At 39.2% G+C, this 21644-nt stretch overlaps 1 protein-coding gene across 1 annotated transcript in view; it reads right to left on the bottom strand.

The window, feature by feature from the left end:
- The window catches only part of LOC126095418 (katanin p60 ATPase-containing subunit A-like 2), a 79137-nt gene that overhangs the window by 8171 nt on the left and 49322 nt on the right, over positions 1–21644 (bottom strand). Inside the window, exon 7 of the mRNA XM_049910215.1 lies at positions 3864–3966. Within this exon, the coding sequence (XP_049766172.1) occupies positions 3864–3966 (103 nt within the window). The remainder of the gene's footprint in view (positions 1–3863; positions 3967–21644) is intronic.

Genomic DNA, 21644 nt, shown 5'->3' with positions numbered 1-21644 from the left:
AGCTTGCAGGTCTACCATTCTGTAATTGTGACAGTGAAGATCAGCTTTATTATTAATATAATAATATACATTGTGTGTCTACAGGTAGTAGCTAAAGTCTTCAGGTGTCTGGTTAAAATACTTGTATGCATACTCAAAAGGCTTGTGCAGGCATCTGGTTAAAATACTTGTATACATACACAAAAGGCTTGTGAAAGATAATATATGTCTCAGAATACCTGGCATTTAGAAATTACTATGGGAGTAGGACAGAGTTATGTGGAACTGAACATGAGAGGTGACTGTGACTATGCTATCCAGAGAAATTGGGGGTTGCTGAATGTGTTATGGAAATTTGACATAAACTTACATCCAATCACACCTCTGTCAACATGAAGTCTACAGGTTTGGGGGAGGGGTTTAGAATAATGAAAGAAGTTATAGAGATCAAAAGATCTAATAACATCATTGATGAAGTCAGCAATTTGCATCTACATGCATTGTTTCACTCAACCATTGTGAAGCTGGGTGTGGCAGATTGAAGATGAACCTCGCTCAGGGAGACCTTCAACTTTAAAATGTGATGTTAGTTTGCACTTTTGACAGTAGGGTATCATGCATAAAGAATTTGTTCTTCCAAGGCAAACTGTCAACCAAGTGTTTAACAAAAATGTCCTTGAAAGGTTTAGGAAAAGGGAGAATTGAGTGAGACCAGACACTACAAACAAGTCAATGCAGCATCATAACACCCTATGTTACACGGCAACTTCCATCATGGAATTTTTGACCCCAAAAGGGATTGCTGTTCTTCAGTCCTCCCATTCACCTGATCTGAGTCCTTGTGACTCCTTTTTTCCCAAAATTGAAGTCTTAAAAGCACACCATTTTGGAACTCTTGAGAACATTCAGAAGAATGTGACTGATAATGTTAAAAGCCCTACCAGTTGAAGCCCTTAGTGCTGCTACCAAGAATGGGAACAATGATTCCACCAATGTGTAGCTGCCGAAGGGAACTACTTTGAAGAAAACAATACTGTTGTTTTTATTTTTTTCAAACTTTAGTAGATAGAAAATAAGTATCATTACTTTTCTCACATACCTCATATTTTTCCTGCATATGATATAATGCTGCTCACATTTCCACTTTCATGTTATTTGTTCACAGCTGGTGTTATGGACTTTTTAAAATCTTCTGGTAGTATACTTTTATTTGAACTAAACACACAAGTTTATAGCATTTTTGTGTAACAGAACATATTGAATGGTGGCACTGTATTGTTTCTTACAATTACTCCTTCCATCTCTAGTCCATATCAACCACAAACTATTTCTTCTTGTTTAACAAAAATAATTTTACTGACTTGTAAGCTGTTTCTAGGTAGCCAAAATATCTAATTGTACAACCAGTTCCCAACATTTCTCCTTTGCCATTGTTGATTTCTGCAGCCTAAATTCCCCAACTATCTAGAATCTTGAATACATGTCCCTGTCATTGTGACTTTCAGTTCCTGTTTGAGCTCAGTCTTATGGATCAACTCGTTTGTCATTAAATCAGTGTGTAGCAAGAGAAATTGCTTTCCTATAACTTCAACAATAACGGGAATCAATTCTTTTGTGACTAAACATTACATCTTTTCTGATCCACTATTGGGAGTATGTAACAACATTTTTCATCTGACATACTACTAGTTCTTTAATTGTGCATAGATTCCAATCACTTGAAGAGTTAGCACTTTTTTTGTACTTAAAATGGCACTTGTTTACTTATCACCAATTATAATGACTACTTTAGTGATAAAATCAATATCATTTGTTCCAGGTGTTTTCTGTTTTTCCTTATTGCTACAATATAATCTGTGTGGTTAAGCTGTATTTCCTTTAGAGCCTTCCAAGTGTACCCTCTACATGAGGGGGGGGTCAAGTTTTATTGTTGGCACACAACCTGTTCTATCATTCTTCAAATCCATTCCTTTCTCTGAGGTCGTAGCTATCCATTCTGCAGTCTTCAATAACAATTTTCATAACTTTGAGATTTAAATCATGCTTGATACCTTTAATGGTTTCATTTATCTCACCTGGCCGCTTTCCATCTCCTCATTGTCTTAAGTTGATGTATCAAGTCATATGTGTCAGCACACTCTTTGGTATTATATCCAATATGACTAATATTGTCCTTTCACTTTATTTAATGCATATCTTTACTCTTTGTCCCAACTCTCTAAATTGCACTACACATTAGCCTTCTTGTCCTGCTTGGTTCTCTACAGTGCTTGTGTCAACTATCTTGTAAATTTCACATCAAAAGTCACTATTATCAGGCCATCTCGCTCCAGCTATTCAAAGTAGATCCAAACCCATATTGGCCATTTCAGTCTTTAAATATTTGAGTTTACCACCCTTCAAGAAGGACATAGACATTCTGTACTGCTAATCTTCTGGGCAGGGGTAATTTCTTTTTTTTTCCCACTTCAGCGTTCCATGACCAAAGGCCCAAGTGGGTCCTAATCTAGATATGAGTATATGGTTAAATCACACTTCATCATCACAAAACACAAGAAAGTGCTCTTAGTTGGAGTATCCAAACGGTGTGGTTTTGTCTTGCTTTTATCATTCTATGCTTCAACCACCTTTCCCAAGTTCACTCTGATTAAATGGAAAAAAGTATTACTTTCCAATCTCCACTCTTTTTATTTTAAGTATTTTTGGCAAGGAGAATTCCTCTCTGCTTCTGTGTTAGACAGATAGCAGCTTATTGAGTTATTTTTTCTGTGTACAATTTTAATAAACAGAGACACTTATTATACACATAAAATGCAGATATTCCTAGTATGAAAAAAAGAGTGAATCAGAGATATGAGAGATGAATTCTGTTATGAATAATGACTTTCCTGCTTTTAAATATAGACCAAATAGTGTGTCATGGAAAGGTTTCAGTCAAGCAAGTTGGCTGGTTGGAATAAGAGACTATCTGTCTTGGTGAGGAATTTTGTAGGAACAGCATATGGCAGACTAAAACAGAGAGTGGCAAATCATTATCCAATGCTAAAGCTGAGTAATTTTACAGAAAAGAAAGGATAACTGTGAGAAGTGTTACATTGATGGGATTACTTTGCCTTTGCATGTCAAAGGACTCACTTATGACAGAGTGAAACTCTCGCTCTGGAAACAACCCAACTAAAAAAACCATTCTACAAAATTTTCTCTCTCCAAGATGCTGATGCAGCAAAATACATAAAAACATGGAAAAAATTGTAAATTAGTTGCAACAGATGTGTGAACATTTTTGTAAGAAATGTTTCCTTCATAACCTGTTATTCATTTCCATTTTATTTTTATTTTCCTCACTATGGCATTTCAGTTGTGTAGCCATTCTGAAGTAAAGTGTATAACCTATTAAATACATATTTTTTTTTGGTTACAATCATTGTCATGGGCAGTCCAGAGTTCACCAGACTTGAATGCTGTAGCATGATGTTCAGGATAGACAGTAGCATACAGCCACACCATTTGCTATTGTCAAGGAGCATGGAACTTTGTGCATTGACACCACATAGCAAACAAAAAGTAATTTCAGATTGAAACTTCAGGTTCAGCTACATCAAATGCTCTGTTGACTCAGTGGATAGAGCACTGCCACAAAAAAGGAATAGTTTAGGTTCAAGGTGCAGTTTGGTACATGGCTTTAAATTAGTAAGGGAGGTACATTCAGTATACACTTGTTTTCAAACTTAATATTCCATTGCACTGAAATACGTGAAGGATAAGTAGAGCACATAAAGCAAGAAAGCAACTAAAAAAATTCACAAAACCAATACACAATTCTGTAGCAAATGACTGCAAGTGTCAAATTTATACATATGAAGTAAGATATTTTTAGCACTTACCAGAATCACATTCTTCCAAGACAGAGAACAGTGGCCTGATTGCATTCATCAGTGTTTCCTGACTGACTAATTTGATGTCAGAACCAGAATACCCATCTGTGACCTGCATCATGTATGAATTGCATGTTAAACAGGCAACAATAACTTCTTTATTAACAAATTTTGCATTAAACGATATCTAATATACTGCAAATGCGGAAACTGATCCTCACTCTCTCTCTCAGCCACATACCGTAAATCCGAAAGAGAGACAGCATTCATGGATGTGAATATGTATGCTTTACGCTTCTAGAAAACCATAATGACATGATCAGAAACGTGGCAGATGCCCACACTAAGAGGGGTGCTCATAAAGTTGTAACTATCACATGAAAAAAATTATAAAATAAATAAATAGTTTGTTCGTTTGCAGGTTCATATCTGCAGTCCAACTACATATTGAAATGCCATGTGGAGGTACCGTAGCATGCCCCTAGATGAGGTGTAACCCAATGATAAAGTGGTGTATTTTGCAGCTGTTAATTTTCTGCCTAAAGATGATATGACTGCTGAGTTAGTGGACCAGTCATTAGGTGGCGCAGATACTTCTAATGTGGTCAAGCACATCTGAATTATGGAAGAAAAAGGCGGACACCATCTCTGTATGAGGAACTGGGAGTCAAAATGATAGTGCAAAAAATGAAAATCAACCATATACCAGTTTTCAACATCTTGCACTATATTTTGAGCACAGCAAAGTTCACTACCAGCCAGGTTCTGTGACTGCTCACACCTGTTCGAAAATCTTGCCAAATCAAGATCATGTCAAATCAAAGATGGTGACTTCTTTACTCACCTAATCACCACGGATGAGTGTCATATGTATTACTCTGATACCGAGACAAAGGAGTGAACTAAGCCGTGGAAACATTTGGATTTATCATTGCCAAGAGAGGCAAAGAGGCAACTGTCAATGAGAAAGCTGATGACAAGTGTTTCTTTGGGTTGCCATGGTATGGTGCTAACAAATTATGATCTAAGGTGCAAACCATCTCAGGAGCTTGATACCAAAATCTTCTAACCAAGTTATGGGAGACTGCCAAGACAGTGTCACAGAGAGCTTTTTGAGGGAGTATTTTTGCTCAATGACGACATTCTGGCTTACTCTGCTCAGTACACAGTCACACATACTGTTTCTTTTGGCTATCAGATGTCAGCTAATCCCATGCATTCCCCTGATAAGGCATCCCGTGACTTCTCCTCTGCATCAGATCAAGAAACCGTTGCATGGCAGGCATTTCCGGACGATGATTAGTATTCTCCAGGAGGAATGTTTCTTGAACAGCCAAAATGCAGACTTCTACTACCAAGGTCTCTGCCAAATGATCTGTCATTGGGAAAATGTGTTACATAAAAGGGTGAATATGTTGAGATGGTTTGATGGTCACAACTTACATTTTTTGAGGGGATAGTTAAAACTTTGAGTACTTCTCATATGTCCACTTGTTGTGATTGGTCAGGTGATGTTGCCAATAATGTTGACAATCCCAACATATTCTATGTGGGTTAGGGGTACTCAACAATGAGGTTATCACTGGTGTCAAGTCTGGTGATCATGCTGGCCAGGGGGAATTGATGCTGAACAAATTGGAGAGCATGTCGAGTAACATAATCCAGTACTTTCTCATCTAAAGTGTGACATCATCCTTGCAATGAGACCAAGGAAGTATCTTATCTCATCATGAAACATACCCCTGTGTTTCAGTCTCCAATTGTATGTTTTGCTACTCTGGGCTGCATTTTGAGGTGTGGGAGGAAGCCTGGAAAATGACTCCCTTTGTTCATAGCCCATTACCCAGCAAATGCTTTTTGATGGTCCCAGCTGATACTCGGGAAGTGACATTGATCACATTTTGTGTAATGGGCAGTCAGCAATGAATGCTTGTTTGATGGAGCAGTGTTGGCATACAGTATAAATGTAATTTCACTGACCAGAAGGTTGTAGCCTTGTGTGTCAAAGTTAATATGAGGCATGTTCAGAAAGTAAGTGCACTAATTTTATATACTTGTTTGAAAAAGTGTATTTGAAAAAAAAGTATAAAGGATAGTGTTGGTACATTTGTTGACTATTTTTCCACGTACTCGACATCTTGTTCAAAATGTGTGGTGGCACAAGATCTTTTATGCCCTCCTCGAAGAACTCTCCAGCCAGGTCCTTCCCCCTATTTAGAAACTTTTTGTGCACCTTTAGGGAGGTGAAAAGAGGATAATCTGAAGGCACTAAATCAGGGTAATATGGGAGGTGGTTCAAAAGATCCCAACCAAATGAGTTAAAGAGTGCCTTGCTGGTTAAGGCTGTGAGAGAATAGGCATTGTGCAACACTCATCTCGTCGGCATTACGCTCCTCTTGATTTTAATGTTCCTTTTTTTTCTTTTTTCTTTTTTTAGGCTCTCACAATATCATTGTGAATTGCTGGTCTCCTCCTGAGACAGAAATTAAACCAAAATTATGCAATTTCAGTTCCCAAAAAATAAAAATGAGTCCAAGAGTATTTTGCCTGAAATTGTGGTTCAAATGTTTTGGTAGATGGGGAACTGGTGAGACACCACTGTGAAGGCTGGTTTTTTGTCTCAGGCATGTAATGAGCCACCCACATTTTATCTACAGTTACAATAGAACTCAAAAAATCCTCATCTTCCAATTTGAGTCACTCAAGAAACTCATGGGCACTACTGATCTGATTTTTCTTGTCTTGCTCTGTCAGCTGTTTTGGGACACATCTTGCGCATAGAGTCTGACATCACAGATTTTCTGTGTCTTGTGTAAGAGAGTTCTGAAGAGTAGTAGAAACATCACAGAAATTTCATCCACTGTCAACTTGTGGTTGTCATGAACAATTTCCTCATTTTGGACCAACTCATCAGTCAGAATCGAAGGTCTTCCACTCCTCTGCTTGTCTCAGAAATTTGTTCTGTCTCCACTAAACCCCGTACATCACTTAAATACACTCATTCTGTTCATAACACTATCACCTCAGACCATTTTGTTTCACAAAAAACTGTTTGTAGGTATTATTCCTTCTGTTAGTCTGAAGTGGATCACAGCATGTGGTTTGCACTTGATGGGATTTCTTACTGATATCTTTTACACAACTGGACACTACAACATGAGTTTATATACTACTGTGTTTCTGCAATGCTCGCTTTGGTCAGGGAGTCTCCTTTTACCACTCAATGCTGCCAATCCTAAAAAAAACCACAATTCATTATGGTCACAGTAAACTTACTTCCTGAACATGCCTTATAATACCAGGTGCTGTAGATGTTACAGAGCGTAGCAGATAGGGACGCAAGTATTTCAGAAGTTGAGATTAATATTTAATGTGTTCACAGAAAGAGATCAATTTAGTACCAGTCTCATTTGCCATGTATGCTAAAAAAAACCATAAGGCTGATGTGTGGTGTTGCAAAAACAGGTGATAAAAGGTAATCTAGTGTAGGAAATGGAATACTTTACAATTTTATAGACATGTGCAGATGTAAGCAGTTTATTGGTAGATGCAGGTGTTGAAGGAAGTCTACACATTCAGGAGGAGTAACATTTAAATGCCTATCTTCCCACTCATATTTAGCTTTTCCACAGTTTACCTACACTGATTAAGAAAAATACCAAAATAATTTCTTTTCAAAACACATGAACAGTATCCTTTTGTATCTTTTTGCATGATACAACCTAGTGCACTCTCTAAAATGTTTGCAGGATGTTATACCTCTGTCTACCTTCCTTCCTTCCTTTCGTAAGATGTGTGTGAGCCAGAATGTGCCTAAAGGAATAATTCTCTCCCAGCAAGTATGTTGTGGGATGTTAATTTAGGTCCTTCCCAACCTATGTTTTAATGAAAATATTATAGGTAAGTGTGCAACATATTATTAACTTTGATAATAAGGCTGCAAGTAAGAAATCCTTGCTATCACTGCAAATGAAGTGGCCTATTTACAATGCTCAGACAGACGCCAAAAGTGAATAATGGAAGAGTTGACTTGTTACATGGTCAAACCATGTTTTTCCAATATGCAAATAATATGTAGAGCTATGCTGATTGTAGATCTGAGTAAGTCATCCAAGAGAACTGCATGCAAGGGATGGTTTAAGTTAAAATAGGCTCTGATGTAGGTATGTTATAATTATAATAGTTTGATTACAACACTGGTGATAGATCATAAGAAACAATGATAGCCATAAAATACCTAGGAGAAATTGTAAGTAATTTCATTGAGGGACAGCTATGCAAAATTAGACAGTGTAGATGTAACACTGAGATTCAATGTGTTACAGAACACTCCCCAAAGCACCATTTAAGCTCCATATACGCATATAAAATATTGTCAAACATTCAAATATTGCAATTGGATACTAATTACCTCATGATTACATAGATTCAAATATACTTAATATCCAGAATCAGTAATTGGGGCCGGCTGGTGTGGCCGAGCGGTTCTAGGCACTTCAGTCTAGAACCGCGCGACTGCTATGGTCGCAGGTCTGAATCGTGCCTCGGGCATGGATGTGTGTGGTGTCCTTAGGTTAGTTAGGTTTAAGTAGTTCTAGGTTCTAGGAGACTGATGACCTCAGATGTTAAGTCCCATAGTGCTCAGAGCCATTTGAACCAGTAATTGGAAGGAATATTTTTTGTTAACACTGAAACCACTAATTAACTATATTCTTTAATGACTACCAGTGTTCACTAGACTTTATATTTACCTCACAGTCACATTCTCTTGCTGCATAATTTCAGCAAAGTTTGCAGTATAATAGGTCATACATGTAAAATACTTGCAACATCATTTGTAATTAAAGAGAAATTATGGTCCTTTATTACAAATGTAAATATATACTGATTTTTAGCCCTAGCAATCATATTGAACATATGGTTTCTATTAAATGAAGTCATTTTAAATTTGTAATTCCAATTTATATTAGAAAAAGACACAACTGATATTTTGCTTATAAATTAATCAAATGTTATTCACATTGTTAATTTCTGTATATTATCTTTTTCACACTTGTAAATTGTTTATTTCACAAACTACCTTGACAGACTCATCAGGAAACAATGTAGTGAAGTTATGCTGTCCACAGTTTATCTCTGTATATTGATTTTCTATTGTAATTTTGTAAATTTGCATCTTAAACAATACTATTGATTGTTATTAAAAGTATAAATAGAAGTGCAACAGCACTGTCACAGCACAGAGTGTTTTCAGAGTGTCAAGATGTTGTCAGTTTGTAATGAAAATTATTCATTGCTACACAACACCTACTCAGTAATAAAAGAATTCACTGCAACTCCTGAACTTTCAACGGTGATTTCCACGATGTGGCAAGATTGCTACAATTTCTTACAATATCAGCTGTAAAGTAGATATAAATATCTAAAAGTTCAGTGCTAAATTCTACTGCTGAGTTTATATCTCCCTATAACTTTATTGACATTTACAGTCTTATTAGGTTTACTCTAAATTTTTGGTATAAACATATCATGTTCTGTACCTGCTGGAGGAACCTTTTATTTAATTATTAATTTTTGGTGAAACTACTCAATGAGATTTCAAAGTGAACATTACTATTTAGCAGTTTTAAATAATTAAATTTTCTCACATTCCCAGCAGTAATGCTACAGATGAAAGTATTGGAAGGAAACTGAATTCATCCCTCATCTTGTTCAGTTCATGCCTTAGTGAAATACAGCTGATATTGAAGCAAGTGGAGGTGCCACATCTTATTAAGACGAAGACGAACTTCATATTTTGTGAGCTTACATAAGACTGGGGTTCTTTTCTCTTTCTTTAGCTTCTGGCTTGCAGACCATGCAGCCAATAAGATTGAGCTACATGCCTCATCTTCAGTGTCTGTTAAAAAAATCTCCAGCTACTGTTGTTCCTTCCTTTTCACTATATGTTTTGGTTAAGTCATTGTTAAAAAAGGAAGAGGCTGGGGTAGGAAGAGATAGTAGGTAGGTGTGGGTGACAGTGAAGTGCTGCTGGGGAGCACACAGGGACAAGATGGAGAGAGGGTAGGGCAGCTATGTGCTGTTTGGAGGTTAGACGGAGGGTATTGGTGAGGTGGCAAAAGGGGGGAGGGGAGGGGGGTGCAGCAGAAGGTGAGAAGTAAAAAGACTGGGTGCGATGGTGGAATGAGGGCTGTGTAGTGCTGGAATGGGAGCAGGGAAGGGGCTGGATGAGAGAGGATGATGACTATTGACTAAGAGGTAAATTTAGGAATATACACTCCTGGAAATTGAAATAAGAACACCGTGAATTCATTGTCCCAGGAAGGGGAAACTTTATTGACACATTCCTGGGGTCAGATACATCACATGATCACACTGACAGAACCACAGGCACATAGACACAGGCAACAGAGCATGCACAATGTCGGCACTAGTACAGTGTATATCCACCTTTCGCAGCAATGCAGGCTGCTATTCTCCCATGGAGACGATCATAGAGATACTGGATGTAGTCCTGTGGAACGGCTTGCCATGCCATTTCCACCTGGCGCCTCAGTTGGACCAGCGTTCGTGCTGGACGTGCAGACCGCGTGAGACGACGCTTCATCCAGTCCCAAACATGCTCAATGGGGGACAGATCCGGAGATCTTGCTGGCCAGGGTAGTTGACTTACACCTTCTAGAGCACGTTGGGTGGCACGGGATACATGCAGACGTGCATTGTCCTGCTGGAACAGCAAGTTCCCTTGCCGTTCTAAGAATGGTAGAACGATGGGTTCGATGACGGTTTGGATGTACCGTGCACTATTCAGTGTCCCCTCGACGATCACCAGTGGTGTATGGCCAGTGTAGGAGATCGCTCCCCACACCATGATTCCGGGTGTTGGCCCTGTGTGCCTCGGTCGTATGCAGTCCTGATTGTGGCGCTCACCTGCACGGCGCCAAACACGCATACGACCATCAGTGGCACCAAGGCAGAAGCGACTCTCATCGCTGAAGACGACACGTCTCCATTCGTCCCTCCATTCACGCCTGTCGTGACACCACTGGAGGCAGGCTGCACGATGTTGGGGTGTGAGCGGAAGACGGCCTAACGGTGTGCGGGACCGTAGCCCAGCTTCATGGAGACGGTTGCGAATGGTCCTCGCCGATACCCCAGGAGCAACAGTGTCCCTAATTTGCTGGGAAGTGGCGGTGCGGTCCCCTACGGCACTGCGTAGGATCCTACGGTCTTGGCGTGCATCCGTGCGTCGCTGTGGTCCGGTCCCAGGTCGACGGGCACGTGCACCTTCCGCCGACCACTGGCGACAACATCGATGTACTGTGGAGACCTCACGCCTCACGTGTTGAGCAATTCGGCGGTACGTCCACCCGGCCTCCCGCATGCCCACTATACGCCCTCGCTCAAAGTCCGTCAACTGCACATACAGTTCACGTCCACGCTGTCGCGGCATGCTACCAGTGTTAAAGACTGCGATGGAGCTCCGTATGCCACGGCAAACTGGCTGACACTGACGGCGGCGGTGCACAAATGCTGCGCAGCTAGCGCCATTCGACGGCCAACACCGCGGTTCCTGGTGTGTCCGCTGTGCCGTGCATGTGATCATTGCTTGTACAGCCCTCTCACAGTGTCCGGAGCAAGTATGATGGGTCTGACACACCGGTGTCAATGTGTTCTTTTTTCCATTTCCAGGAGTGTATTAGTAGTCAATGCACACGCACCAACAGAGGAAAAAGAAGATATAATTAAAGAACAGTTCTATGGAGACTGCACAGTGCCTAAATATGACTTGATGTTAGTAATAAGATATTTTAATGCAAAAATAGGGAGGAATGGATGTCCATATGAAGTTATGGAAAATATTCATTACATGAAAAAAAAAAATGAGACTGGAGACTTACTATGCCAATTCGCAGCAAGGAATAATGTGAAAATTAAAAGTACATGCTTCCCACACAAAAAGGTCCATCTGGGTACTTGAAAATCTGCAAGCAATGTAGTAGTCAATCAGATTTATCATATTTTAGTGATAGCATGCCACTCCATGTCGGTTATGGATGTATGGAGTTGCAGAGGACCAAACTGTGACTCAGACCACTTCGTGATAAAATCAGTCTCGAGAGAGATTGTCACAAACAAATGGGAACATAAGAGGAAAGATGATGAAATGGAATACTGACAAACTGAAAATCCCCCATGAAGTAAAAAATATGCCAAGTAACAGTAAGTAGAAAGTTCAGCAATGAAGAGATCATACGAGGAGTAGAGGAAGGGTGGAGCAGGATTGAAAAAGCCAGGAGGGTTATTGGAACGAAGGATATATTGCAGGGAAAGTTCCCACCTGTGCTGTTCAGAAATGCTGGTGTTTGTGAGCAGCATCCACATGGCATATGCTGTGAAGCAGCCATTGAAATGGAGGATGTCGTGTTGGGCAGCATGTTCAGCAGCAGGGTGGTCCACTTTTTTCTTGGCCTCAACCTTCGTTAGTCATTGCCCTCACCCATCCAGTCCATCCCTATTCCCATCCCAGCAGTACACAGCCCTAGTTTCACCATTTCACCCAGTATTTTTACTTCTCTCTTTTTCCACTCCTCCCCCCCTTTCCCTCCCACCTCTCCCCTGCCCACCATCTAACCTCCCGAAACCACATAGCTGCCCTACCATCTCTCCACCTCACCCCTAATCTATCGTTTGCTACCTTTGTTTAGAAAAACTATAAATGGCCCTGACACAAAGCTTCTCTAACTTCACACACACACACACACACACACACACACACAGAGAGAGAGAGAGAGAGAGAGAGAGAGAGGGTGTAAAACATCCATGAAATTCTATCAATAAGGAAATTACCAGTGCAAAAAATATAAAAAAGAACAAGGAGAGAAGCATTAACCCTTAATTGCTCATGTTAGGTCAATATCATTCAAGAGTTTTTTATTATTTTGCCAATCTTGGCACAGTGAGGAATGAAGGTAGTGAGCCTCATATAAATTCCTGTGCTGTGCAGCTGTCTCTTGCACTCTATCTGAAACAATCATCTCCATCATTGTTACCTTGTACTACATGTCCAGATTTGACATGACTACCTGCATCACTCTGTATTTCAGTGAAATGACCCAATTTGACCACCTGCATTGTTCACTATGTTACAGAAGTGGTCTGAAGCAAATATTTACTTGCTATCATCATCATTGTCTTTCATATGCATCAACTCATCAGAAAATTCGTCATTATCACTTTTCTTCCTAGTTACATGTTTTAGGAAGTGTTCATTGTGCTATATAGACGGTCTTAACATGGGTTCTCATGTCCTTTCAGAGAATTCCAAGTTTCCCACAGAGGATGAAATTATGTCAGAGCTACTATGAACTGTTGATGAACAGTCTCTATCTGAGTAAATTTAAGAAGTTGACAATACTGAAATAAGACACCACATGATATTGATTCTGTTTATGTGCATCTTGTCAAGTGACAAATCTTTGAATTCATTTTGTTACCAAAGATATGAGTAAAATAGACACACTAAATGGCAGATGTAACTAGTTAGTCTTAGGCAAAGACCCAATAACCATAACATCATTTCTTATAAGGAAAGTGCTTTAGCCCTGGCTACACCATCAAAGACTCCAATGTAAATCTTTTCTCTTCATTTTGTTGATATGAGGGGAAATTAAATATAAATGGGGTTTTATTTTCAAAAATTATTAATTGAAAAATCAAAGGTAAATACAACTGATTTTTCTACATAGTTTTCTGCTTTAGAAATTCATATTTCCCAGTGAGGAGGAAGATTTTTTTTATCCCAGAATTGTAAAGTGCTGGTTGCATCAGAAGCCAATTGCACAAGAACCCCTCTACACCCTCAGCTTCAAATTGCTGCTCCTAGAGCTTCTTGAAGCTGCTGAAACAAATCAGGGTGATAGGTCCAGGCAGGGAGGGAGGATGATCAAGTTCAGTCTAATCCATTTCCTAAAGTTTTGAGAATCCAAGAGCTGCAGTATGGAGCCTGGAATTGTTGTGGTGGAGGATGACCTCTCAAATCAATTGGTTTCATCTTCTGCACCAACATGCAGTTCTAACGTCATCAAAAGTATACAGTAGTAAGCAGTTTTGATTGTGAATTGCTTATGCAAAAAAATCAATTAGCAAAATGCCTCACCAGTTGAAGAAAATGGCTAAAAGAACCTTTCCAGCTGACAGATGAGTCTTGGCTTTCACTGGGGCTGTTTCCTGTTTCCTCCACCTCTCCACACTGGCCTGTTTTCACTGGTAATGGACCCACATTTTATCACAGGTGACAAATTGGCTAAAAAATATGTCATCTCCTTTCACAAATCTTGCTGTACACCTCTGACGGAACTCCAAGTAACTCAATTTCTCATTTGTGGTCAAATGGCAAAGGACCCATTGGCACATACTTTATGGAACTTCAGGTCATTTTCATGATTGTTTGACAGCTTCCATGATTTATTCTGCAATTTCAGTTACACTCATGTCAATTGTCTTCGAGAATGTCTCTAACTGTGCAAATGTTTCACCCTTAATGCCGGTCTTAGGACAGTGATCATGTTTCTGATGTTCAACTTGTTCTCATCCTATCTTGAGATCTTTAGGCCAGGCGGACATATGATTCCTTGGCCATGTTTGGATCCTGAACTGTGCAAGAAGTCTCCAAAAAATTTCCATTGCTTGAACTCCTTGATGAACAACAAATTTAATAACTATGCATGCGCAATGGAGGGTTGCCCCTGTTGCTTCAACATCATGAGTAATATTGATGAATTAATTGGGAGTGTGGAATGGCTGGCAGCTGGCTCTCCCCACTCCTAATGCCCCCCCCCCCCCCCCCCAAAGTATACTAGAAGTGCAGTCTCAGTTCTACCAACCACAGATGCTCATGCACAAAAGTCCCATTTGTCTTTGATTTACCCTCATATATTGGTGAATGACATTGTTATGTACACTAATAAGCAAATGATGAACATTCATGGACAGTTTGACAGATCTTGTGATGCACAATGTACAGACCATGTGAAGATGAATGCCTTTCTGGGTCTCTGGCTATGCACAGAAATTATGTAGATGGGTCAGATGTATTTGCAGTTACTATTGCATTAGAAGATTTCTCTTTTGACTTCACTGTATTCTCTTTGATGATGAAAACCCTAGAGATGAGAGGAAAAAGACTGCTAAGTTAACTGGTGTGGGTGAACTTATCACACCATTGTAAGATAAGCATCTGAAGAGATAAGCATCTCATGGAGAATATGTGACAAATGAGAATCAACTAATTCTGTTGAATTCTTCTCAGATTATCAGCCGAGTGGTGGCTTCATCTTGTCGCAACGTTTCAGTTAGTTTCATACCCATCATCTTCTGGTGAAGTGTGACACTTCACCAGAAGATGATGGGTATGAAATATGTTGAAAGGCTGCGACAAGACAACGTCACCAATCAGCTGATAACCCGAGAAGAATTCACCAGTGGAATACGCCGAGAAAGACTACAATTGCATAGATCAGCTAATTCCATTTCAATGGTGATGTTACTTCCTACAGTATATGCAAAAAGACCAAACAAACATGGTATAAAGGTTTTTTTCTGTGGTAGATTCCAGAATATTTTATCTTATGAACATTGAAACATGTGTAATCACAGAGTCAGGTTGTCCTTTCAACAAATCAAATGGGCACTCAGAAATAGGGTAACTTTAGTGTTTCTCAGTAAGTGCTGGCAGAAATGTAACTACTGTCAACTGGTGCACCTGTCTGCTTCTTGCAGAAATTGTATTGGAGAAATGGTTGGCATTAGTTGGAAAATTATGAAAGAACAAACCCAATTTTCTGCCACAATATTTGTCTAATAAACAAACATGTGTATATTCAAGCTGTTCAGTATTACAAAACATGTAACAATGTTGTCATATGTTTGAGCCAAATTGCAACTTTTACTCATCTCTATTATGCATAATGATGGAAAAATTAATGAAGAAACATGTTCTCAGAAAAGCTCAGTGTTAAAACGTTTCACCACCATACAAAGGTGGATCACTCACTTGTGATCAGTTATGAAATAAATTACAATGTTGTTTGAAGAATGAGAAGATGGCCATTAACATTTTTTTTGTTTCTTTTATCATTTGGTAAATGTATTTCCTCTGAATTTGTATGTCATTTACAAATAGAACACTAGTAATTAAGTGACAAAATATGAATTTCTGCTGGATGTGGCTAAGGTCTTAATAATCAACTATGTTGTTCAAAGGACGACAAGTTCTTATAGGCATTGGAAACTATCACAGAATATAATGCTGCAGTTAGTACAGAGAGGAACAGAATGGAAAACAATAGGATTCCCAAGAAGATACCTAGAACAGAGATGCAAAGGAAATGACCAGGAGAAAAGGTTAGTGATAGATGGGTGATAGGTGGGGAGGACTGGGTTGCAAAAGGAGGTGGTGATGCACTAGAGGAACATAGGAAGATGGTAAGAAAACAGGAATAGATAGCAAGTTTTATGTTACAAACAGACCCAACCTTAGGCTGGAAACTGTTCAGAATGACCATGAGTAGTTGTCATCCCTACAACACCTGACAAAAAAGTGAAGCACATACAAAACATGATCAGGTGTCAATTTAACTTTGTACATGCACATGCTATCAGCTAATTTGTAATCAATTAAAAATGGAATTCTCTGTGACATGAAGAACAGCCAACATACTGCATTGGTGTGGTTTGGTTTAGTGCTGTTACCAGGTATGGTATGGTATATAAGCCATGTGAACAGTGTCAGATGTTGTGAGATCATTGTGAATGACAGGGAGACACAGCTTACTTCTGTGAGACAGTGTTACTGGTACCTGACAGAGTTTGAAAGCGGCCTTATTTTGGATCACCAGTTGGCCAGCTGCACAACTCATGCAATATCCAGATCTGGTGGCATTTGGATGTGATAGCGGCCTGAAGTTGAACTGCATGGGAACATGGGGGCAGGCACTCTCATCGTCAATGTACCAGTCGACCACTTCTGACAACCAAAAGTGAGGATTGCAGTATTGTGCACCAAGCATGTCATAGACCCTTCACACCTGCACCTGCCATCCAAGCAAAAGTAATGAATTCCATGTAACATTCTGCATCATCCTGCACCGTTGGTCAGAGACCAGCAGCAGCCAGACTAGGGAATTATTGTCCCATGTGAAGCCTGGTGTTAACACCACGATACAAACGACTGCATTTGGAGTGATGCCATGACTGGGCAGCACAAGCTGCCAATGAATGGCATCACAGAGTGTTCAGCACTGAATCAAGGTTCTGCAATACCCCAGATGACCATCATCAGTGAGTATGGCAGAGACTATGGACGCGTCCCATTCTTACAATGTTTTCGAGTGGCATAGTGGTGATCCTCCTGACATCATGGTGTGGGAGCCTTCAAGTTTGACTTTAGGTCATGGTTGGTAACGACTGAGAGAACTCTGATGGCACAACAGCATGTCACAGATGTCCTGCACCCTCATGTGTTGCCTCTCATGCAGCAGTACCATGATGCCATTTTTCAACAGGACAATGCATTTCTAAACATGGCACATGTCTCTATGAAGTGTCTGCATGACTCCCATGGGCAGCAAGATCCACAGGTCTGTCCCCAATAGGAAATGTGTGGAACCAACTTGGGACATCAGTTCTGTTTCAGTGCCAGTATTAGGATATCAAGGACCAATAACAACAGTTGTGGGCCAGCTTGCTTCAGGAGAGGATTCAATGGCTTTACGGCATTCTTCCCAACTGAATCAGTGCTTTTGTCCAGACCAGAGGGGGTACAAAATCATGCTGATAACTGGGCTCTTACTGAAAAGTTCTTTTTAAATTTGACTCGAGTTTGTAATCACTGGAATAACATCACATACCATCTCTACCTGTGAAGTTTCATTTTGTTTCCTCCTCTCCTGCAGGGTGCTTCAGTTTCTTGTCTGACAATGTGTATAAAAAGACATGCAGTGAATATGTTAGCAAGTAAACAATTTACATGGTTTCATATCATGTTCTATTTATGATAATATAAGATTTACCTATGATGCAGCTGGAGTTAGTGGCAGTGGATGAAACATGAAATAAGTGTTACAGCAGGAATGGGTGTAAGGATAGGAACTTTTGGTTAGAGATAATGGTCAGGGAATGCCTTATGGTTTGGCAAGGTAGTTACGGATTTTAGGAAGGCAATAAACAGAGACAGTAGTTGCTATGGAACTATATATCAGGGACAGATCTCAATATGGGGCAGGACTTGAGAGTGGATTGATATATGGAGGCATTCAATGCCTGAGTTGCACAAAGTAATTAGGAAGGTGCTTCACAGATTTTTTTGAAGTGAAAGCTATATTTATCAGAGGGTGAAGGGAGGAGACTGCCCAAGAGATTTATTTGAGGACAAGATCTGTAGGATGGATGCATGAGAGGAAGGCCTATGCCAAGTTGTTGGTACAGGTGTTGAGGATTTGGAGCCGATACAATTGCCACATCTGCCTTATCTGTAGAGAAGGGAGACTTGGATGTGGAAGGGGTGGCAGTAAGCAACAATACCTCCACTTTGACACTGCTTCCACCTCAATGAGTGCCATACTGTTCAAAGCAGGTGTTTACTAACATATTGTGAGAACTGCTTCCTAATAAATGTAACTGAGCTTAGTGATTCAGTAGACTGTGTTACTATGCTGTTTTCATTTCAGATCATTATCCACAGTAATACTTAGGGCTAGATTCTACTTCCTCTAGCTTTGTTTCAACTACCTTCATGTCTAGATGCTCAGACTTTTTTTGTTTCATGATATGTAGTCCTTTTTAGATTTATAATGAGGCCCTTTTCCATGAGCCATGGTGTGGTGATGTTTATAAAAATATACATTGACACACATATTAAGCAAAGCACTGTGAAGTGCATGCCAGAGTGGACTTAATATTATGCCACATGTTTGGGTTTCTTCCCACTTCAATCATGTATGAAGCCAGAGAAGAATGACTGGTCAAATGCCTCTGTGGATTAGTCTAATTTTGTCTTCACAGTCTCTATGGAAGCAATATGTGAGAATATGAAGAAAATCTCTAGCTCCTCTACTTAATACTGCAGTTCAAAGTTCCCTACTTAGAGTCATTTTTAAGAAGTTGATGTTTTGCTTGTTGACGATCCTGACTCCTTTAGTGGTTTGCTTCAGTTCCTATGTTAGGTCATTATTTATGAAATGGCTAACTGGCTGTCCATGACTACTGGGTATTTCTATTTGAATTACCTGTGCCCCATTTATAAATTTATTAATTCTGTTGATCATGTCATTAGTGACTTTCTGACTTTTAGAAATCAGTCTGGTAGGTGCAGATATAATTGCCTCCATTTGTACTGTAACAACAATATTCCAAAATTTTGCCTTGTTTTTTATTCTTTCCCCCATTTCATTGTTTAGGTCTCCAAAAATTACACTGTTTTTCTTCATCTTCTTTCGTAGTAAGTTTGCATTTATTTTTAGAGAGAGGAAAATTTCTGCATTTGACGACCTTGCATATATACAGAACATGAGGACATTATTTGTCAAAATACTTTCCTTTAGCTTTTGGTGATCATGGGGTTAGTTTACAGCATGAAGGAACTTCCCTATTATTTTAATGAATACCACAGTTTTCTGACAATGTGCTTCTCCCACAGGTACATTACAAATAATTTCAGAAGCAAGGAACACTACTGTAATTGCATCAGGAAAATGCCAAATTTCTTGGAACTATGAGTAAGAATTAGTTTGGTGTCTTAAAATAGGCATTCATGTACTCCTTAGCTGTGGAAAAGAGCAATGATAATGCTGAGATGTAACTGGAATTAGAGAACAGAAGCAGTTTTATTGCAAATCCAGGACTGCACTGAAAAAGAGGTAATTTAATTCTGCAATATACTCTCAAAATCTGAGATGAATAACTCGGCAGTGAAGAAAGAGTGTCTTGTATTATTTGAATAATCAGTAAGTAAGGCCTGCTGATTGCATTAATTTATAGACTATTCACCGTTGTGATGGATCATCATTTTTCATATTGGCTGATAAGGATCTGTCTGAACAAATGTCAAGACAGACACTGACATTTCAGTAGCATGACATCAGAGCAACTGCATTCTGATAATCTCTTGGAGGAATATCCTATCATGGATGATATCCTCATTATCACTGCATTAACAAATGTCACTGCTGAGAAAGGTAGAATACAGCAGTGATAAAAACCATAATGTCCTAAGAGAGGTAAGAAGCTGTCAAAGGAGAATTCCTGTGGATACAATGAACATTGTATAAAGGGGAACTGCAATGCAATAATATGAAAATTTGTTCATTATCCCAGCTCATTTGTAATCAACAATTCACAATAATTTTCACAACATTTCAACACATGGTCATCTGTGACTACTTAAAAAATAAAATAAAAGCAGGTTTCACTGTTAACATCTGTGTTAATACAACAGACTATCTAAAATGCCATCAATGGAATCATGTGGCATCAGTTCTGTGCATTGTGGTGCCATTCTTGGAGTATATTTCTCAGGGGAGTGATTTATTTAGTAATTTATTACACTGAATTTAAATGTAAAACCCACAATTTAATGGTTTTCTTCTCTTATTCTCAATCCATTGACTTGTCAGCACCAATTCTCGTTCTTCATTTTTCCCAATCATTTGCATGTCTGTTCACTTTTGAATATGTTGATAATTTCAGACATTGATTTATCTGCCTGATGTACTGACGTCTTGGGCTTCTCGTGTATTCTTCCCAGGCATCTTTCCTCTTGTTAATTTCATAATAAAGGAACAATGTCTGCAAAGATGTCCAACCCTTTGGTCCCTTTGTTCCTTGATAGCACTCCATACTGATCTTTCCTCTCCTACATTGTTGAAAATTTCTTCATTGGTTATTCTCTCTGTCCATGTAATCTTTATGACTGTAGCAGTGTAAGTGAATAATAAACTACACAATGTATGATATTAAAATTAGAATTTGATAAATTCTAATAATGAATTTTCTTATATTCTGCCTGGTACTTGTCACTGTTCTTGACTGATTCCACAAACATCACACAACTGGTTATGGGCCCTCCTTATTTTTTTATCATGTTTCCTAATAGCTATAGAAATTTTGCAATTGAGAATGCTGAAAGGTATTTAAAATGACAAAACATTGAATAATATTCTGCTCTATAAGAAGGAAGAATCTTATTGCCCATACTGATAATGGGGGAAGAATATGGTAGGGAAGTGAGTAGAAGAAATTTGAATTAATCTCATCCCTATTTGCCACTCCCTTTAATTTAGTAGCCCCATTTGAACCAGCTGTTTACCTGTGACTCCAGGAGTGATTACCAAAATTGATAAATAGGATTCATGGCCACTGACTACCTCTCTCAATATGCTGTAAAACTACTGTATAGAATTCTGAAGCTGCAGATACGAAACAAAGTCCTTGTGAAATGCACAGTTTTGAAGTACAGAGCAGCACATCTAATGTTTTTGATCCTGGAAAAATGTTTCAGACAACACTGGTGTCAAAAGCCATTGAACATTACAGGATCACTCACAGAATGATACCAATGGACAAAACACAGGAACTGACCTCAGAGGGAGCTTTAAATACACATTGAGAGATATACTGTCCATGTGTATAGCCACTGATTAGAGAAGCTGGGATACAATACTGATCTTCTAGACATTCACAAACAACTCAGTCAAGTTAGACACTACAGGCTTCATGTAATTTTTTCAGGTC

The sequence above is a fragment of the Schistocerca cancellata genome, chromosome 8, assembly GCF_023864275.1.
Source record: "Schistocerca cancellata isolate TAMUIC-IGC-003103 chromosome 8, iqSchCanc2.1, whole genome shotgun sequence".
NCBI lineage: Eukaryota > Metazoa > Arthropoda > Insecta > Orthoptera > Acrididae > Schistocerca > Schistocerca cancellata.
This window is presented reverse-complemented; position numbering and strand designations above follow the sequence as displayed.